This window comes from Haplochromis burtoni, unplaced genomic scaffold, assembly GCF_018398535.1.
Source record: "Haplochromis burtoni strain Fernald_Lab_line unplaced genomic scaffold, NCSU_Asbu1 Contig_310, whole genome shotgun sequence".
Classification (NCBI taxonomy): Eukaryota; Metazoa; Chordata; class Actinopteri; order Cichliformes; family Cichlidae; genus Haplochromis; species Haplochromis burtoni.
The window spans coordinates 632,651-653,115 of record NW_024582671.1 but is presented as its reverse complement, the minus strand read 5'-3'; the positions used below and the strand labels follow the sequence as shown (position 1 = coordinate 653,115).

Below are 20,465 nucleotides of genomic sequence, written 5' to 3'. Positions count from 1 at the left end.
AGGCTAACAGCAGAGTTACTGATAGGAAAGTTCAGCATATCCTCAACAGTTCACCTCAGTAAGGCGTTCATCAATCAGAAGCTTCCTTTCAAAGTTTTACAGCCTCCTCCACAGTAAATAAAGATGCTTCTCACCCGGCTTTGACAGCTGAGGTAAACAGCAGTCTGTTCCTTTAATACTCAGACGCTGCAGTTCCTCTGATGTCCAGCAGAGGTTATGAAATAAATCTGTAATATTCAAACTTAAGTCAGAAGATGAAATATCTTTGTTTATCAGAATTAAGTACTTCTTAAACTCAGCCTGCGACTGAAAGTGTTAGAAACAGCCAAATATCAGACATGTTCATTGAAGACTAACATTGAAAGTGTGCGTGTGTTCGCAGAGATCTCGTGGTCTCCAGGTTCAGGAAAAGAGCTCGGCGAGGTCAAACTGTCCATCTCCTACAAGAATGAAAAACTCTTCATCATGGTGATACACATCCGAGGCCTGGTCAGTGTGTCGTGTTATTATTAGATTCATTTATAGCTTTATTTCTATTTGTTTTTATTACATTTTTGTATATATTTCTTTATTATTATGACTACTCTAGTTTCTGTTGTGTATATACTTTTTTTAAAATTATGTATGCTTGGAGCAGCAGCGGCTCTACTCTGAGCCCCTCCCGGATGGCTGAAATCTCACCCTATCTCTAAGGGAGAGGCCAGACACCCTTCGGAGGAAGCTCATTTCCGCCGCTTGTATTCGCGATCTCGTTCTTTCGGTCACTACCCACAGCTCGTGACCATAGGTGAGGGGAGGGGCGTAGATCGACCAGTAAAATGAGAGCTTCGCTTTTACACTCAGCTCTCTCTTCACCACAACAGACCGGTGCAGCGTCCACACCACTCTGTCTGTCGATCTCCCGCTCCCTTCTCCCATCACTCGTGAACAAGACCCCGAGATACTTGAACTCCTCCACTTGGGGCAGGAACTCATCCCCGACCCGGAGTGGGCACTCCACCCTTTTCCGGCTGAGAACCATGGCCTCAGATTTGAAGATGCTGATCCTCATTCCCGCTGCTTCACACTCGGCTGTGAACTGCTCCAGTGTGAGCTGGAGGCTGTTACCTGATGAAGACTCCCCATACTCCCAAAGCCCAACCCACAGAATACTCAGATGGACATGGCCGTCTGAGTATTCACCTCCGGTGTCCACTTGCTGGTTTGGGGGTTACACCCATGAACGGCCGCCTCAGCAATGGAGGTGCTGACTATGGTCCAGTCGGTCTCAATGTCCCCAGGGTTCCTCGGAATAAACACTTTTTATTTATTTATGATCATTGTTAATATTTTAATAAATGTATTTATATAATTTTAAGGATTTTTTTCATGTTTTTTAATTAATATTTTTATATTGATCAGTGGGTCTAAGTCCTGTCCTGGTATTTGGGGCTTCTGATTGTTTTTGTTTTTTCTCTCTGGGACTGACACTGATGCCTGTGGGTGTGTAGCAGCCCCTGCAGGATGGGACTGACCCCGACCCCTACGTGAAGCTCTATCTCCTCCCCGACCCTCAGAAGATGAGCAAGAGGAAAACGAAGGCGGCGCGACGCACGTGCAACCCGACCTACAATGAGATGGTACGATCCGCTCACAGCGTCTGGAAGTGCTGTGAGATACTGCTATCGATGTGCTAAGTAAATACTGGCCCAGCTGTGCAGAAAGTAATGATAATGCAGCAGTGAGCTGCATGCTGGAGGATAGAAACAGTGTCGCTCTCATAGCAGTGTTGGTGTTAACCTGTCGGTATTTGGATTGTTCTGCATCTCTGGTGTAAATAATACTCTTTTATTCCAGTCTCACATTAATTACATAACACGGTCTGCTTACTTCCATTTACGTAATATTCACCGACTCCGTCCCTTCCTTACTCCCCATGCTGCTGCCATCCTTGTCCATAGTCTTATTACATCCCGTATTGATTACTGTAATTCCCTCCTATTTGGTCTCCCTAAAAGGCCCTTCATAAACTCCAACTTCTTCAAAATTCTGAAGCTCGGGTCATAACTTGTACTCCGTTAGGTGCTCATATTACCCCAGTTCTTCAGCAGCTTCACTGGTTGCCCATAGAAGCCAGGATAAATTTAAAAATCTTACTTCTTGCATACAAGTGCATCCATAAATCTGCTCCTTCATATTTGTGTGACCTGCTCCATATCACCACTGTTTCCCGCACTCTCAGATCATCATCTGCTATTCATCTTACTGTTCCATCATCACACCTTATCACTGTGGGGAGCAGAGCTTTCAGTCGCTCTGCTCCTCGGCTCTGGAGCTCTCTTCCTCCTGCACTAAGAAATATTGACTCCCTCTCTGTATTTAAGACACAGCTCAAAACACATCTGTTTAAACTGGCTTATTCGCTTTGATGCTGATTTTATCTGTTGTCACGCTCTGTTTTGTAATTTTAACTTATTTTATGTATTTTATGACTATTGTTCCTTTTATTAATTGTGTTTTTTGTCAGGTGACCTTGGGTTTCTGAAAGGCGCCCTCAAATAAAATGTATTATTATTATTATTATTATTATTAAAGAATCGCGGATGTCACTGTGGTTCAACTCTTAGATGTTGATATGACTAACTTTGCTGTTTCCATAGCAACATCACTTTTGCCTCCCTTTGTGTCCCCAGCTGGTGTACGAGCGGATCCCACGGGGGGACCTGGACCAGAGGGTGATCCACCTTCGGGTCCTGGGAGACGGCGCCTTCTGGGAGAACACGCTGCTGGGAGAGACCTTCATCCCCCTGAAGAGGCTGGTCCCAGGTCAGCACTGGGTGGGCTGGCACAAACTGGGCCCCCCTGGCTCAGATTTCGCCCACTGATGGACAGGAAACGGGAGGCAGCGGACTTAAAAGAAAGAAGAAGAACTGCAGGCGTTCCTGCTGAGGGGGAACGGTGAAACAAAAAAAGGGAGATCCTTTCAAAGTAAAAGCCTTGTGGCTGCTCTGCGGGTGTCGTGCCACGCTCGTTAGTTTATAAGAGACTGAGTTTTACTTCAGTGAACGAGTTCCACTAACGAGCTCGCCCTGACCTTTGACCTGAGAGCGACTGAAGGAGTGGATTCCTTTTTTAACAGACCTACAGGAGCTCAGACGTGCTCGAGCTGTTTCTTCTTCTTCTCCTCGGACCGCAGCAGGAAGTTTAACTGTGAAAAAGGAAACGAGGACAGAGGCGCGGTGAAGAAGACGAAGCAGGTTGAAGAGCGTGGACAGCGCCGCTGAGAAGACTTTAGGTTATTTTTTATAGCGGGTTTGATTTATTTTAAAGTGCGACTGACTGCCGGCTGCTTGCGTGCCTATGTTTCATTCCTGGTTTCTGAACCATGTCATTTCCTGTTTTTAGCTCAATGACGGCGTTTTGTGATCAGCTGATTTTTGTGTTTGCGCTGTAAATGAATGCGAGGTTTTCACAATGACTGCTTCACACGTTTAAAGACGAGAGAAATCTGAAGAATTTCAAAATTCTGAAACACTGAAATTAAATTTTTATTGTTGGATTGTTTTTGATCATGTGACTCTGTGATGTCATTACGCTGCTCATTCAATCAGCTATTACTTCTCTCCCTGAGGGCACTTTCCCCTGATTGGCCAGCATGCAGAAGCCTGCTGAGGGGCAGCCTGTGAGCTGTTAGAGCCCCCTGCCTGTGGACATGTCATTCCACAGGCAGGGGGCGCTCTCGGGGCAAATTTCATCCTGTTTTTGATGGAAGAGTTCGACAGTTTCTACTGCAGTGAAGTCGCTGAGGACATCACAGCACCACGAGCCGCTTTACAGCACCCTGCGTTTTGATTTGGGGTGTGAAGCCAGCTCCTGCTTCTGCTGCTAATGTGTGCTGGAGGTTTGGAAAGGGCGCCGTCAAGGGAGGACGTCCTGTCCTGAACTCTAACCGACCAAACAGCAGGCAGCAGTAGCGTGCTGGTGTTTTGTGGGTAAAATCAGGTCCCCACGAACAGTTCAAGTGTTTGTATTTGTTCTGCATCATGTGACTGAGGTCCTGACCAATCAGATGAGGTTGCTGTGGGTGAAGAAGCATGATGACGCGCAGAAGCAGGCTTTGTTTGGATGCAGCTTCACTGATGACGACCTGTACAGACGAATGATTCTGAACCTTTTCTATTGTTTGCACTACACAATAAACTTGAAATGAAAACAGCTGAAGGTGGTCTGTCCTCCTCTTCCTCCCTCCTCCTAGGGTCTACACCTGCCTCGTTTCCTGTGTCCGTGCTGGGAGGGATGAAGGTCAGCCTGGTTTTAGAAGCTTGGCTTGGTCTATCAGATGTCTGGGGCTAAAGAGGGTGGAGCTCAGGTGAGCACAGTGTGGTCTGTAACAGCAGGTCTGCAGTCGAGGCTGAGATTTCATTAAAATCCAAGAATGCCAGAAATCTCTTTAAAATGTAGAATAGAAAACAATAGAGTCCAGGTGAACCACTCAGGTCTGCTGATTGGCTGTCGGCTCTCGGGCAGGTACTCCTGCAGTGGCGGCACAGAAAACACCCCACGGACGTCTTTGTTACTACAGTTTTTAATAATATTTTATATTTGCGGGTGGCTGTAGCTCAGGAGGTAGAGCAGGTCACCTGCTGATCGCAAGGTTGGAGGTTCGATCCCTGGCTCCTCCAGTCTGCATGTCAAGTATCCTTGGGCAAGATACTAACCCCAAGTTGCTCTCCGATGCGTCCATCGGAGTGTGAATGTGTGTGGATGTAGTTAGAAAGCACTACGTATAGAGAAAGTGCTTGTGAGACTGGGTGTGACTGGGTGAATGAGGCATGCTGTATAGAGCGCTCTGAGTACTCCGGGAGAGTAGAAAAGCGCTCTATAAGAATCAGTCCATTTACCATATTTACGTAGGGCAGATTTTTACAAGTAATGTGTGGATCAGATATCAAGCATCTCAATCCCAATGTTGATATTGGTATCAGATCGATACTAGTGTGACTGGACCGATACTTGGTCTATCCTCTGAACTGTTAAATAATTTCTAACAAATAAATATCCCAGAAACCTCTCTGAACCTTTCTGTGGTGCCAGGTTTATTCATAGCCACATTTAAACTACAGGAGCTGAGCCGACCGCTGTAGACACGGGCACATTTACAAGCAGCTCTTCAAAATAAAAGCTGAAATGTGTGAGAAGGCAGGACACACTGGTCTCCCCTACATCAGCTGCCTTTAAAGGGTGTCTGTGTCAGCAGTACTGGTCCTGTATTTACTTGGTATCAGAACGCTAAACTTTTTTACTGCAGGCTGGCTCCTTTTGGTTCACTTTTTATCTGTTTCTGTAATTATTGTGAAACTGCAGATTTGACAGATCCAGTTGTAGGAACAGTTTGGATGTCTTTGGTTTTTACATTAATCCTGATCTGTTTCCTGTGACGCTGACGGGACAGCAGGACCTTTGACCCTCGCCGCGTCCTCACACAAAAGCAGGTGATCCTCCACAGCATCATCCAGCACCTAGCTTACACACACACACACACCTGCATACAGTATTTATGGAGTTTAGTTTACTGTCAGATTTTGATCAATGATTTCTGATCCTGGACTTGACACCTGATCCCAGTGTCAGCCTTTTGGTATCGATCCGATATCAAGTAAATGCAGAGCCAGTGCGATACCAATACTGATACTTTCAGCTTATGTGAGAGAGCCGTGTGTCTCTTTGTCCCCGCAGCCACATGTCCCTGAGCCTGGTTCTGCTGGAGGTTTTCTGCTTGGAAAAATCACATTTTTCCTTCCTACTGTCGCCAAGTCGTAGGCTCGTAGGCGTTCGTCTGATTATTGTAGGGTTTTTATCTTACAATATAAAGTGCCTTTGGTTGACTGCTGTGATTTAACGTTATATGAATAAAACTGAATAGAATGGGGAGCAGTGTGTCCTGATTCATGAGATGAACCATCATCTATCGGCAAATTCTGAACACATGAATGAAAGGCTTTATTGGCCACATGCAGGTTGCATGGTGATATGAGATCTTCTGTTGTTGCCTGTTAAGAGTCGCGCTGCACAGTCTGAAGATGATCTAAAGCTAATTGGTTAAGACACGTAAAAAGACGGGAAGAAATAGAAGCATGCATAATCATCTCCAGTTCAGCCTTTTTCACCATTAGTCTGAGTTTTGAAATGTTCCTTAGATGATGACTGACTTTTACTTTCCACGGTTAGCACAATAAAACACAGCTTTCATCTTTTATTTTGGAGAGCTGAATGTGAACGTGCCTGTCTAATGTGGCTGTAAATAAAACAGGCACCACAGAAAGGTTCAGACATGTTTCACAGCATGTTTGACGCATTTGTTCATTAAAACACTCGGTGGGCTACATACTGAACTCGGGGGATAGCAACAAAGTATCGATTTGATACCAATATGGGCATCGGTTACTATGGGCTACTATCCATACTGGGTCCTTTCACCACCTCCAGTGTCTGAGCCGCTTCTATAAATTGACCGTGGGAGCTTCACGCTGATAAACACGTGGCACACTCGAGTCCGAGTTTCGTTTATGTAACGGAGACGCAGGAGCGAACAGCACCTCCTCCTGCACTCCCTGCCCGCGGCCTCCCGGAAATAGAGATTCGCGTCATAGGCGACGGTCCCCGGGCTGTCTGATGAAATCTCTCAGCGGACGGACGGACGGAGCGAAGCGGCCGTGGAAACTGCTCTGTATTCGGAGACCGCACCAGTATTAACGCAAGGAGGAGTCCGGAGAGCACCGCAGACTGATTATAACCCGGTGAAGTGCTGCTTTGGTTCGAGTATTTGAATCCGTCTCCGCCTCCGGGGAACTAACCGTCAGGCTAACTAGCTGCTAGCGCTGAGCTAACGTGCTAAGCTAACTGGAGCCCCGCCGCAGACAGAATGGCCCGTTGCTGGTCTCCACACCCGGTACTCTTCGTGTCTCAGCACTTGGGTTTCTCCACCTCCGTCCGCACAGAGTTCTCCACAAGAAAGAAGCACCACTGTCAGCAGAGCACCACGGCCCGCGCCGGGCTCTCGGCCCTCGGATCCTCCCGCAGCTGTAGCCGGTGTGTGTGGTGTGCGGAGTAGGCGCGATGAGCTGTTGGATTAGCAGCTAACGTGCTAACAGCCTGTTCGTATTGAAGTTGTTCGCACATTAAACTGAGGACATGTTCAGAAATATGAGCGAAGAAGGACGTTTAATGGACGGGAGGCGCCCCCCCTCATCTTCCTCCTCCATGCCCGGACTGGACAGCCAGGAAAGTTCGTGGATCGGCCTGCTGTCCAGGCCCGCGATGGCACTGGTGGAGAAAATCCGGAACCGAACTCTGAAAAGCAGCTTGGTTACCGAGGAGAGCGAATTTCTTAGCCCGCTGGAGGACGTGCAGCTCGGGCCTCCTCACCTGTCCTACCTGCAGTGTGAGCCCCGAGGCGTGGGGGCTCTGCCATGGCTCTCCGCGGACTCGCTACGGGAAATCGGGCTCCAGAATGGGGCAGAGGTGGACCTGAGCCTCTGCCAGCAGACCCAATTCAGATACCTGTCTTCGTTCCGGGCTGTTCTGGGCCACATGCTACTCAGTTCTCAGGAAGTAAAACCCCCGGGAGGGCAGAGCTGGTCCAGCAGGCCATGGTGGGACAGCTTCTGGGGGGGCAAGGAGTGCTCGGAGAGGGAGCAGCTGTCCCGCGGGATGCTGGGAGAAAATGCTGGAGCCAGCGACAACAAAGAGCAGCTGGTGAACAATGGAAGCCCCCCCACAGTCCAGAACGCTGTGGCAGACCGCCAGCTCAGCATCAGAGATCCACAGAACTGCTCAGGAGCCACCATCGCCGCAGCCTTACCTGTGACCCCCGAGCAGGACCATGGGTACTCCAGCCTGGAGGAGGAGCACCTGTCCGGCGTGACGTCCGCCAGAGCAGAGCCGTCGCCACCACAGGAGACTGAGGGGATGGAGGAGGTGGTGCTCGCCGTCCCTCAGTGCCAGAACAAAACTATCAACTTCATCATGGGTGGCCCTTGCAGCGAGGATGAGGACAGCCAATCAGAGGAGTCATCCTCTGATGATGATGACGACGACGATGATGATGATGATGATGATGGCTTTGACAGCGAGGGCTCCTCTGAGATGTCTGATGATGATGGTGATGAGGATGATGACAGTGAGGCGGAATCAGAGGTGGAGCGTTTGTGGCGCTCTCTGTGCCACAGCGAGGACCCCTATGACCCCCGAAACTTCACTGCCCGCCTGCACACGGGTGTCACTGCACCTCGTGCCATCCCTGTCTCCACGCCACCATCCTCTGCTCAGTCTTCCCCCTCCTCCTCTCCTCCCTCCAGCCCTGACACATGGGACGACTCGCCGTCTGCGAGCGAGGCTGATGAGGAGAGCCTCCGCCTGTGGGACTCCTTCAGCTCCTCCTCAGACCCCTTCAACCCACTCAACTTCCAGGCTCCCATCAGGACCCGTGAGTCTGCCACGGCGAGGGCCAGGAAGAACTCCGCCTACCGCCGCCTCCGCCAAGAGTCTCCACCCGAGTACAAGAAGGAGGAGGCGGAGGACCGGATGGACAGCGGTTTCTGTGATGCCTCCGCCCGGAACTGCAGCTCCACGAAAAAGGTGCGTTGGGAGACAGTGCTGCTGGGGCGGGTCAGGTGGTTAAAACACTGATTAAGGTACAGGTGAGGCTGACCTGAGGGACAGTCAAAGGGTCTTTGTTAGTCACACCTGAACACACCTGCAGACACACCTGCCCTGTGGGGCTTTGGGAACAGTCAGAGTGAAAGTGAAGCTTCAGTCTGTTCTTGGCTCAGGTTACTGCGGCTCGCTCTGCGTCAGGAGCTCATGAACAGGTGAGACAGAGAAGGTGTGGAAAATAAAGTTTATTCAAAGTGAGCTGAAAGTTTCCAGCAGAAGAAATCAAATCTTCACGCTGCATACTGATCTCTCGACACACCTGTAGCTTTTCCATGTTCATTACAGCAGATGCTGTTCAACCTGCTGACTTTCAGTGTTTATTCTCAGGTTATGTGACATATTTAATTATTTAATCTAAAATATTTAATAAATCTCTTAACTTAGGATTTAAGAACTATTTTTAAAAAGTTATTCATTGTGTGGCTCTGCTGAATGTTTCTTCCTGTTAAAAGGGAGTTTTTCCTTCCCACTGTTGCAGAGTGCTTGCACCGAGGCAGTTGTCTGATACTTGGGCTTTGCGTGTTCTTGTGGGTATTTACCTTCCAGGTAAAGCACACTGAGTTGACTGCTGTCACCGACTTGTGATTTTGGGGTAAACATGCTGATTTGAACATGGGAGTCTGTGGCACCGACTCACTGCTGGAGCCTCTGCTGGCCGTCAGAGGAACTGCAGCTGAGGAGTGTCTGACAGTAAACATGAGTCAGACAGCAGGAAGCTCCGCCTCCTGTGGGTTTGTTTGCTTCCTGGAGAGACGTGAGGAGAAACCGGATCGGTGAGCTGTAATTAGCTCGGAGCTTTATTTACTCTGTAAACACGGCCAGTTTATTAGTAACTCCCAGTTCAGCCTTTACCCAGAGTTCCCAGCAGGTTGTCCGGACAGCTGTGATGGTGAGCCCACATCTGGGCCATGAACTCAGAGACGCTCTTTTCGCCCCTGAAAGCCAAAAACGCAGCGCCATGATGGTTGAACGACTTATCCTGTGTCAGGTCTTAATGAAGGACGTCTAATGTCATAACGTTTCCCATCAGATTTCGGCTTCAGTCAGATCCTCCAAACGTCCTTCAAACGTCATAAAAGCCTGAAACTCACTTTGATTTGGACCCAAAGATTTAATCAAACCCGACGATTCTGCTGCTTCAACTTATCCCCAATACAGATGTAAGGATGTAGGGAGTGAAACAGTCGTTGAAAGCTGATTTGTTCCTGGAAGTTTCAGTGACCTGATGACCTTTGACCTTTCTTTGTATTACCGAGCTGATGTCGTTTTCTCCCTCTCTTTTCCGTCAGGTTCGTTTCTGTGACGATGTGGAGGAATTCTTTGCCAGCTGTGGGGAGGAGGAGGAGGACCGGCGGGGCCCGTGGGAGGAACTTGCCCGAGATCGCTGCCGCTTCCTGCGGCGCTGCCAGGAGGTGGAAGAGAGCATCGCTTACTGCCTTCAGCCGCAGCACCGCCGGCGCGTGTACGAACAGCTTGCCGCGATTAGGCATGCTCCTCAGGGTGTTTTTCTGGCGGCGGGCCCGAGGCAGAGTCCAGCTCCACTGTGAGGAAGAACGCCGCTGGGTTCTTCAGTGTTTCTGAGCTCCGAGCCTCATCATCATCATCAGCTTCCTGCTTCCTACCACAAACCCATGAGCACCACAAAAGAAGAAGAGAGGTCCAGACGCTCCACGTCTGGAAACGCTGTCAGTGTTAATGTGCAGAGCTGTGAGGGTGAGGATGATGAAGGCTCCCGCCTCTGATTAACCAATAAAAAGTCCCCGTCTGCAGCAGCTGGGCATCCAGCTGTTTCCAGTGTTTTCACTCTGAAACCAAAGAAGAAGAGTTTGTGTGTGTGTGTGTTTGTGTGTGAGCGAGTTCACCTGTCGCATCGGCAAACCTCCCCCAGACTCACTGATAATCAATACTGAGTTTTCCTGATCACTGTGTATTAACCCTGCGTGTCCAGCCGGAGGCGCTCTTGCTCCCTCTCCTTGTAATTCAGACTGGACAGAAACAGCTGACACGTCAGAGCCGAGGCCCCGCCCTTCAGAGCTTCAGCGGTCAGAAAGATTGACGCTGTGGCAGAGGTTCCAGATGTTTCTGTGACTGACAATGAGGAAGAGCGCTGCCTGAACTGTTTGGCGTCATTTTAGCGAGAGAAGCGTTTTATTTTTCTAACGGCGTGTTTGCCAAGGACTCGTGCCCATTGATCGTCTCACAGACTAAATATCAATCTAAATAAATCCAATATTTAATGATCGCACACGGCCTCCTGTCATTCTCCTCACACCTGTACACACCTGCCCAGCTGTCAGCTGCGGTACCACTGGTAGCCTCCAGGTGGTGGTAACAACAAGCTTCCTGATTTGTGTTCAGGGTGGATTCTGTTAGAAAATGTCACACAGGTCTACGGACCAATCAGCTCCCAGGTGTCTTCCTCACACCAATCGCAGGCAATGGAAACCATTTAAACTTAGTTGTGTGGTTGCTGGGTGTCGTGATCTGTCTGTAGGCCTGTGTGGCTGACCTTTAAATCACCCTCAGGGACAGGTCGCAGGTATTAGTGATACTGAGACATTGGTCTGATACAGAGTACACAGCATCAGTATTACAGACACCTGTACAGATACTGTTGTGTTGGGGAGAGCAGAGTGTCCTGATTCATGATAAGAATCGTAATCAAAGTGCAAATTCTGAACACATTTTACTGACCATTAAATCACTGTGACGTTTACTTTCCACAATAATGACTGAACACAATAAAACACACCTCTCAGCTTTTATTTTGAAAAGCTGAATGTAGACTTATGTCTAATGTGCTACAGGCTGCAAATAGAACAGGCACCACAGAAATGTTCATTGAAACATAATCAACACTCAGTGGGCTACATACTGGACTCAACAGGATAGAAACCTGTTGCACTAGTATCAATCCAATGATGATAACAGCGTTGGCATTGATACTGTCGACGTTTGGTTCGATCTGCCCACCTGTAGCGTCAATCACTGATTTCTGGGTCAGTCATTAAAAATAATCAGCACAAGCAGCGTCTGCAGGGTCATAGGTGGAGCAGGAAGTCCCACGCTGTGCTCGCTGAACTAATAAACATGTCAGTAAAGGGTTGAATCATTGTCGGGAAATTCAAAGAGACACACACTTCACTTCTTACACACTGCAGATTTTATTGGTCCGAGTTGAAAGCAAAGAGAGAACGCTTACAGCTTCAGGTGAGAGTTCAGCATGTATGCAGGTGATGCAGCCAGACACACGCAGGTACTCGACAGCTTTCATCATTTCTCATCTAATGTTCTAAAATGTTCTTAATTCAGATCAAACTGAGGTTATTGTACTTGGCCCTGAAAATCTTAGAAATATGGTATGTGTCACTACCCGATCCGTACCGGAAACCCGATCAGTACCCCACATGCGCAAATCTTACGTCACTTCCTCTCTTTGCCAACATTGCGACAGTAAATGTATTTGAATGACACGGTTAGAATAGAATAATCCTTTAATTGTCCCACAAGGGGAAATTTGGTTGTAACAGCAGCCAAAAAGATTAGCGCCCAGTTAGCTCCTAGCATTTCTCCACAGCTCTGCCTCCTTTTCGACTGCCCGGACATTTAAACAATGGATAATCCGTTTACAAACAAATTCATGCTTTTCTCCCCAACAGAGAGCGTCCCCCGATTGAACAACAGCGCCGTAAAATAAGAAGAATGGCGCCGAATTACAGACTTAATAATACTGACTTAGTAATGTGTCACGTAAAGATTCATCAGCCAGATGAAGTGTTTACTGACAACTGACAGTGACAACAATCCTCTCCACACAGACAAGCATAAACACATGACTATCAATCAAATTAAACACGCGTTTGTAATGACGCTACTTCAGTTTACAATAGGGTTCATTCGTTCAGTCAGCAGGTGGCGGTGTCCTCGTACACTGGGGAGTAAACTGCCATTAAACGAACAGAGGAAGAAGAAAACCCCTGCACATGCGCGGTACAGATCGGGGAGTCCTGATCCGTACCTATCTTTTTATTTTTCGTTTTTGTCTACATTATATTGAATTGCTTCATTATTGGAAACATTTTAAGAGATACTTGTTATTCTTAACGTCTTAACAGATACTCTGACCTGTAACTATCGTAAAATGCTTCGACCGAAAGCAGACACCGTTCGCGCATGCGGGGTACCGATCGGGTTTCCGGTACGGATCACGTAGTGACAGTATGTTGCATGTCTTTATCCTGTTTTCCTTCTCTCACCCCAACCAATCACAGCAGATGGCCCCGCCCCTCCCTGAGCCTGGTTCTGCTGGAGTTTTCTTCCTGTTAAAAGGGAGTTTTTCCTTCCCACTGTCGCCAAAGTGCTTGCTCATAGGGGGTCATATGATTGTTGGGTCTTTACCTTACAATATAAAGCACTGAGCATGCTGCTGATCATTGAGGCAAATGTTGTTGAGATTTAGTGCTATATAAATAACACTGAATTGAAAAATGTAATTATTATTAATTAATAATCATGAAATAATATTTAATTATTCTTATTGTGTTTTAACAAATTCTGTTTTATTCATTTTAAAGTTTGATTTTATTGTGCAAATGTATAAGGTTTAGTTTTACTTTGGTTATATGTTTGAGAATATTCTGCCAGATTGTTTCCCTACCCAACACTGGCTGATTGACTTAACTGAGTAACCCAACAGCAGGCATGAGACCCAGTCTGCATCTGGAGGTTGGTTGCAGAAGGCCAGTCAGCAGCCATGATGTGGTGCACCAGATGTAATAATTAAGGAGATTAGGAGACCTCGAGAGAAGAGAGCACTGGAGTAGACAAACTCGAGTTGGGGATGTCAGGGTACAAAGATTAAGCCGGCCCCGTAAGTCTTCCTTTGGCGTGATGTCAGGCAGTGACTGTACACGCCTGTGTCCTTCAGAGTACTGCCACCATTGTGCCATTAGAGCCACTGACAGAGCAGACCTGGGAGCGTCATCAGGAGAGAGCTGCTCTGATCAGGGAAGCACTGCTGCTCAGCTGAGGACTCGCTGCTCCCAAACAGTCGCTGAATCTCAGCCTTCAATGAATCTTGGATTCAGGGTAACTAACCACTTGCCAGCCTGCGCTGTTGCTTTTGTCCTTTTTTAAACTTTTCTCTGCGCATTTATTGTTTGGAAATTCCTCTCAGTGATACTGTTTTTGGAATAACGTTAACTTGCCATTTTTAGATCTTGTGTTTTATTATCTCTACTAGTAGAGGTAACTTTAGTACCTTTGCTCTGTTTTATGGGCTTTTACTAATGCTGTCCATCCCACGGACTAACCTCAAATCCCGTGGTGACAGATCCGTCTCTGTGGCAGGTCCCAGACTTTGGAATAGTCTCCCCTTAAATATTAGATCTGCACAAACACTTGATCGATTTAAATCTTTACTAAAGACACATTTCTATGCCCTGGCTTTTAACACACTATGACCCAAGCATTTTGGTCTTATTTGAATTAGTTTAGTTATTGTTTTAATTCTTTTACTGTCCTTTTATTGTTTTTTACTGTTATTATTGTTTTACATTGTTGCTTTTTAATACCATTTTCATATTGTTAAGCACTTTGTGCAGCATCGGCTGTTTGAAATGTGCTATATAAATAAATTTGACCTTGACCTTTTATTGAGGGGGGATAAAAACTGTTTTATAAGTAGTCAAAGGAGCTTGGAAAGAAAAGCGTCTGGACTTCTTTAAGTTGCTTGAAGACGTTTCACCTCTCATCCGAGAAGCTTCTTCAGTTCTAAGGTCAAATGGTGGAGAGTCCCAGATATAAACCTAGTGGGAGTTCCCCCCACAGAGGGACAAAAGGACCCCCTGATGATCCTCTAATCGCCTGAGCCAAGGTGTGAAACTGGGTGTGGGTCCCAATCAGCCAGAGTTTCGGGTGAGTTCATTGTGAAACCTGGCCCCACCTTATCATGTGAATTCCTGAGGTCAGATGGCCCAGGATGTGAGTGGGCGTTAAGGCGTCTGGGAAGGATCTCAAAACTGGATTATAGATGGCAGAGAGTTGGTGTCGTAAACCCCGCCTCTGTTCAAAGATGGTCGCTCACAGTGGACATAGATGCTTCTTTCACTCCTCTTTCAAACCATCTGTCCTCTCTGTCCAAAATGTGAACATTGGCATCCTCGAAAGAGTGACCTTTATCCTTAAGATGCAGATGGACTGCTGAGTCTTGTCCTGTGGAGGTGGCTCTTCTGTGTTGTGCCATGCGCTTGTGAAGTGGCTGTTTGGTCTCTCCAATGTAGAGGTCTGAGCATTCCTCGCTGCACTGTACAGCAAACACCACATTGTTAAGTCTGTGTTTTGGAGTTTTGTCTTTGTGATGAACCAGTTTCTGTCTGAGCGTGTTGCTGGGTCTGAAATGCACCGGGATGTCGTGCTTGGAGAAAATTCTCCTGAGGACTCTCCACCATTTGACCTTAGAACTGAAGAAGCTTCTCGGATGAGAGGTGAAACGTCTTCAAGTAACTTAAAGAAGTCCAGACGCTTTTCTTTGCAAGCTGCTTTGACTACGATGACCTGGATGACTAAGAAGCTTCACAGACATATTTTATAAGTAATTATCTGTTACGTCCTGTCCCCGGCTGTAACACTGCTCTCCCCTATGTAACCTAAATTATTCAAATAAAATCAGTTCCTAGGTTCATCTAAGCCTAGGCGGCATTGTCAGAGTTAACCAGTAATCAGTCATTACCATGTTTTGACACATTCTTGGACTTTCTTTATTCACAATAGGAGAAGCTGGGACAGGCAGGCCACAACATCCTGAACTGGTTCAGAGGAAGAAGGCTGGATGGTAAACCGTTCAGATGATGCTTTTTTAAATGCCACAGATTCTTCCTTTAACCAGAGGTGGCAGTAGTCCACACGTTTGTCACTACAGAGAAGAAGAAATGCTATGGTTCATGTTCTCTACTAAACTAAACTGGAAGAAGTACAGGCTCTGAAAACAACATTCTTACGCAAGAGTACAAAGTTTACTTCAGCTCTAATTCTAATGACGCTCAGCTTGAACCTTCGTTACGTGGAACACAAACAGCGAAGAAGAAAGACTTTAAAACTCGGCCTGTTTGTGTTTCCCTGCCACCACAGCTGAACACGGGTACAGTCAAGGGTTCAACTGGGATTGATCAGGTGGGGAAGGTCAGGTGTAGCGGCTCAGTGTGGGTAAAAGGGACCAGGGTTTCTGTTCAGGCTGTGATCAGCTGACCTGCTGCTGCTGCTCTTCATGGACTTGCTGGACTTTTCTTCCTGTTCAAAGGGATGTTTTCCCTTCCCACTTTCGCCAAGTGCTTGGTCATAGGTGGTCATGCGATTGTTGGGCTTTCTCTGTATTAGGGTCTTTACCTTACGATATAAAGGAGCTTGTGGAGACCGCTGTTGTGATTTACATGACTCAGGTCAACAACATGTGAGCTGATGAGCCGTCACAGCTGACTCCAACCCTGCACACGTGCACTTCAGCTAGTCAGTATGTGCTGCCCTCGATGTCACCTCACACCCCAGCACAGTGACGTTTTGCTGATGTATATGACGGCAGACACAGGTGTTACACACTATGTAGCTTGTGTTTGATTACTGTTGCTTAGAGCCGCTTTGCCTACACCTCTCTCTAGGTAGCACACACAGAGGGAACCAGTAGCGTTAATGGAGCTCTCATCGACAAAATGTCAGTGCGACGTTGATTATCAGCGCTTCATTGGAGGTTTCCTCTTTGACTAGCGATGCATCAGATAGCAGGAGTATAGTTTTCCTATTGAAATGTCTTGACCAAAGCTTAACAATAGCCTCAGGCAGACCTTGTTAATCGAGGCAACATCTAAGCCAGTCTGCAGTTGTTTCTCGCTCATATTGCGAGAAACAACTCCCAAGCCAGGTTTGAATCATGTATATTTTAAGGTATGCTTGGGTGCCTAGCTGGAACCTCCCCCATGCTAACCAATCCTATCTCGCATTGTGCATGCCATGAGTCCATCTTAAACCCGGAGGTATCGAAAAAAAAACAGAAGAGTTGCCAGTCGCTATCCAGTTACACTACTCGCCTCAAATGATCTCCAAGCTACTCAGAGCTTCCCGTGTGCGTCACAGAGCGAGAAAAAGCGTTGGAGAAGCAGAGGTAAACGACGTTGTCCTAATCTCTTGCCAACAAGCATGCTACATCAGCACTACCAAATCCCTCTCTGTGTGGGTCGTGCAGAGAGCGGTAGAACGTAGGCAAAGCATACCTAAGCGATGGAGGAATTACCTCTTCATAATGAGCAAACATATGCCTCTGCTATGTAGGAGCTACCACCACTGATACAGTGCATAGAGGCTAAGTCGGCAATACCTCACTACGCTGTGTTGGATGGGACGGAGACGGAGGGTGCTATCTGTGACTGACCATGAACCTCACAGCTGCTCTGCACCCGTCCTTACTTCTATCTAACCCAGGGTTGGGGAACCTGCAGGTTTTAGATCTCACCCTGGGTCAACACACCTGAAACAATTGATGAGTTCATTCCCAGGCCTCTGGAGAACTTCGAGACATGTTGAGGAGGTCATTTAACCATTTGAATCAGCTGTGTTGGATCAAGGACACATCTAAAACCTGCAGGACACCGGCCCTCGAGACCCGGAGTTCCCCACCCCTGATCTAACCGCTCTTCTTCTCCTTTCCTCTTTCTTACATTTTTCTTCATTTGTGAGTGAACTTCTCTCTCATGATGGGAAATACAGCGTCTGGACCTTTAGCTAGCAGACTCACTGTGTGACAAGCTGCACGCAAAGAGTTTGTGTGTTTGCTGAACTCTTAGAAATGCTGCATGTGAAATTACCAGACACTTGAAAAACATTACTGCCTTTATGCTCGCTGCTCTTCTGTAGTAGTTGAAGTCTGTACCATAAACACTCTTGTGGATCATTCTGGCTCACTTTAACTTCTGAGTTTAGCGATATAATTGATGCATATACGATACACCAAAAGGGTTGTCTTTAAGCGCTATTGTTTCGGAATCTGGAAGAATCTGGAAGTATAAACTTCCTCCAGATGTCTTTAACTGAACGTAACAAGCCTGTTTGACAGATTAACCAATAAAAAGTTCAGATATTTCTGCTAAAACGTGGGGAGTAAAAGTAAAAAGTTGTCAGAAAAATAAATATTCAAAGTAGAGATACCTGAAAATTGTATTCCTGCTGCACCTTGAAGTACTGTAATGTAGTACTTATACTTTGTTACGATGTTCCTCCTGTAAATCTACACTTTGCTTTTTATCCACGTCAGAAAAATGAAGTTGTTTTAAACTCTGATTAAACAGTGCATGATGTTTCCAAGGTCATCTGCATCCACATCTCTGTTACCATAAAGTTCTCACCCATCCACAATACAGTGAAATGATGCCGGCTCAAATCCTTTCCCTCCATGCTCAAACTGGGACCCATGTGACCCTTAACAAGTCACGTGACGACGTCAACAACGCTCATGACCATAAGGCGTTCAGTGGATGAACATCTTCACAAAGAAGACTTCCTGCTGCCTTCGTTCAGAACACGGATGGATGCCAGACTCCGTTTTGGTAACGATGTGGATAACGTGTGCGGGATACTCAAGGGAGAAACTAATCGTGCTCCTCGTGTTCTGGTGGTGATGGACGGATTGTGGTGACCACGTTCCTGCTTCTGCTGCACCTTCAAACAAAAGGGTTGTTGATAAACTCGATGCCAGGTTCAGACTGCACGGCATCCACCTGACTGATGGAGGCCTCTGTAACGCTGTGTGACTCCCACTCTCCTCCTGGCTCCTCCTTCTTGATGTCGTCACACAGGTGAAGAACAGCGGCATGTAATCTGTCTCTTCAATCAGCTGATGCAAGAAGCGTCCTGCAGTCTGAACCCGGCAGTGGAAAGAGTACTTCAGTGTGACCTTATGGTGGTTGTTTAGCAGGTGAAGGTCTCCGCCTCAGCGCTGCAGTCTAGGCCCGGAGACGAGGTGCTGGGCGATACCCCTCCACTGTGCCTGGTGTCCTCCAGCTCCACTAGGCCCTGCAGATATTTGATGTACCTGATGGCGGCCCGCAGCGTCTCCACCTTGCTTAGGCGCTTGTCGGCACTCTGACCTGGCAGGTGGTCTCTCAGCTTGGCGTAACCCTGGTTGACACACTTTACCCTCTGACGCTCCCGCTCATTTCGTTTCTGGATGAATGCCGGCTCAAATGGACACTCGTAGACGCTGAAGTGTCCGTGGTGGTGAAAGGGGGTCAGATAGGGCAAGATCCCAGGGCCAGGGCCCCTCAGAGGACCTCTGTAGAGGCCAAGGCCGGTAGGGTCCATGCTGGACGGGTAGAGGAGGAAGGGGACGGAGTTGGAGAGAGAGTCTGAGTGCTGCGAGATGCTGTGATCCTCAGAGAGTCCAGCAGGTGGAGACACGCCGAAGCTCAGGTTCGAAGATCGTTGTTCGATGAACGAAGGAGAGAAGGCAGAGCTCATCGTGCAACCTGGCTGAGCAGTACCTGATCCGAACTCCCAGCTGGATCAACAACAGTCTTCAAAGACCACCTCAAAGACAGTCGATCACCAGCACGCAGAGATCTGGGGAGACGCATAAAGACAAATTCAGCTTTAATCCTGAATCTTCCAACCTGAAAAGCCACACAGGTGAGTTATCTTCCTGCTGACTGACACTGCAGTTCCTCTACCATCCAGCAGAGGGTCCAGCAGTGAGTCAATCCCCATAGACTTGCATTTTAAAATGTCCAACGTTATAGCAGAAACAAACATGTTTGCAGCCTGAAACAAAAACCGTTTTGGTCTTGATGGATAATTTCATGCCGTATTAAACTTTTGTTACAGAATAAAAATAAGAGGAAGAGTTCACTATATGTTAATGACACCGTTTTATATCCTGGAGACGACTTTAACGATTCATCTGGAGTTAATATCACGAGTCAAAGGAAAATAATGCAAGTGTATGGGGAAGAATGGTTTTCTAACATACCTGGAATATGGCTTAAAATTTGCATTATTAGGGGTGTGGCCTCTTTGACTCACCTGTGTGGGTCGAACTGTGATTGGTCAAAATTAATAATGAGAAATTTGAACCTGATATTTTGAACAACATATAGGAAGTCTTGGGAAAAAAAGGATGAAAATCACATGTTCTGATTTCTGAGGACTTCTCAGATCTCAGAGGCTGAAAGGAAAAATATTTCTGACGTTCTGGATCATCAGGATTAAATTAGATATGATATGAGGAGGAGTTTGGACATAAAAACACCATGTGTGCAGTTTATCGATCTTTCTTTTAGACTAAATCATGAACCTGGAGATACTCAGATACTCAAATCTGTGTTCTGCTCTGTGGGAAGAACATCTAAATCTAACACAAATCTGTTGTGTGTTGACCTTGTTTTATGATGGACTTCATGGTCACGTTGAACTTGAGCTGATGATCAAAGCCTGAGTATAAGGTATTTGTATGACTGCACATCTGGAGCAACAGCAGCTTTGTTCTTTGTGTAATTTTTGTCCTGAAATGAGGTGTTAAACACATGAGACGATCTGATGGATCAGAATCACTGAACTTCAGGTAAACTCAGGAAGGTTTTTCAGTCTTACTTAAAAAATAATTCTTTCTTCTTTTTCCTTTTGTGGAAAAAGAAGAAAGAATTATTTTTTAAAAATAATTCTTCTTGCTTTTTGCTTGGTTTGGTTTTTCAAAGCCTGCTTTGGATCTAAAATAATCAAAGTCTGGAGACCAC

The 20,465-nt window shown here is 46.9% G+C and overlaps 3 protein-coding genes across 3 annotated transcripts; 2 read left to right on the top strand and 1 right to left on the bottom strand.

Annotated features, from left to right (window-relative positions):
- The first annotated feature begins 6 nt into the window (after positions 1–6).
- Positions 7–4,197, top strand: LOC121815799 (phosphatidylinositol 4-phosphate 3-kinase C2 domain-containing subunit beta-like). The gene is made up of 3 exons (XM_042228184.1): positions 7–489; positions 1,491–1,619; positions 2,673–4,197. Exons 1-3 carry the CDS (start codon positions 466–468, stop codon positions 2,862–2,864), a joined length of 345 nt encoding a protein of 114 aa, XP_042084118.1. The 5' UTR covers positions 7–465; the 3' UTR covers positions 2,865–4,197.
- A 2,234-nt stretch (positions 4,198–6,431) lies between these two features.
- Positions 6,432–10,939, top strand: LOC102312381 (protein phosphatase 1 regulatory subunit 15B). Its single transcript, XM_005942233.3, has 2 exons — positions 6,432–8,616; positions 9,984–10,939. Exons 1-2 carry the CDS (start codon positions 7,171–7,173, stop codon positions 10,239–10,241), a joined length of 1,704 nt encoding a protein of 567 aa, XP_005942295.1. The 5' UTR covers positions 6,432–7,170; the 3' UTR covers positions 10,242–10,939.
- Positions 10,940–17,344: 6,405 nt separating this feature from the next.
- Positions 17,345–19,401, bottom strand: LOC102288735 (achaete-scute homolog 5-like). Its single transcript, XM_042228182.1, has one exon. It carries the CDS (start codon positions 19,192–19,194, stop codon positions 18,646–18,648), a length of 549 nt encoding a protein of 182 aa, XP_042084116.1. The 5' UTR covers positions 19,195–19,401; the 3' UTR covers positions 17,345–18,645.
- Positions 19,402–20,465: the final 1,064 nt, after the last annotated feature.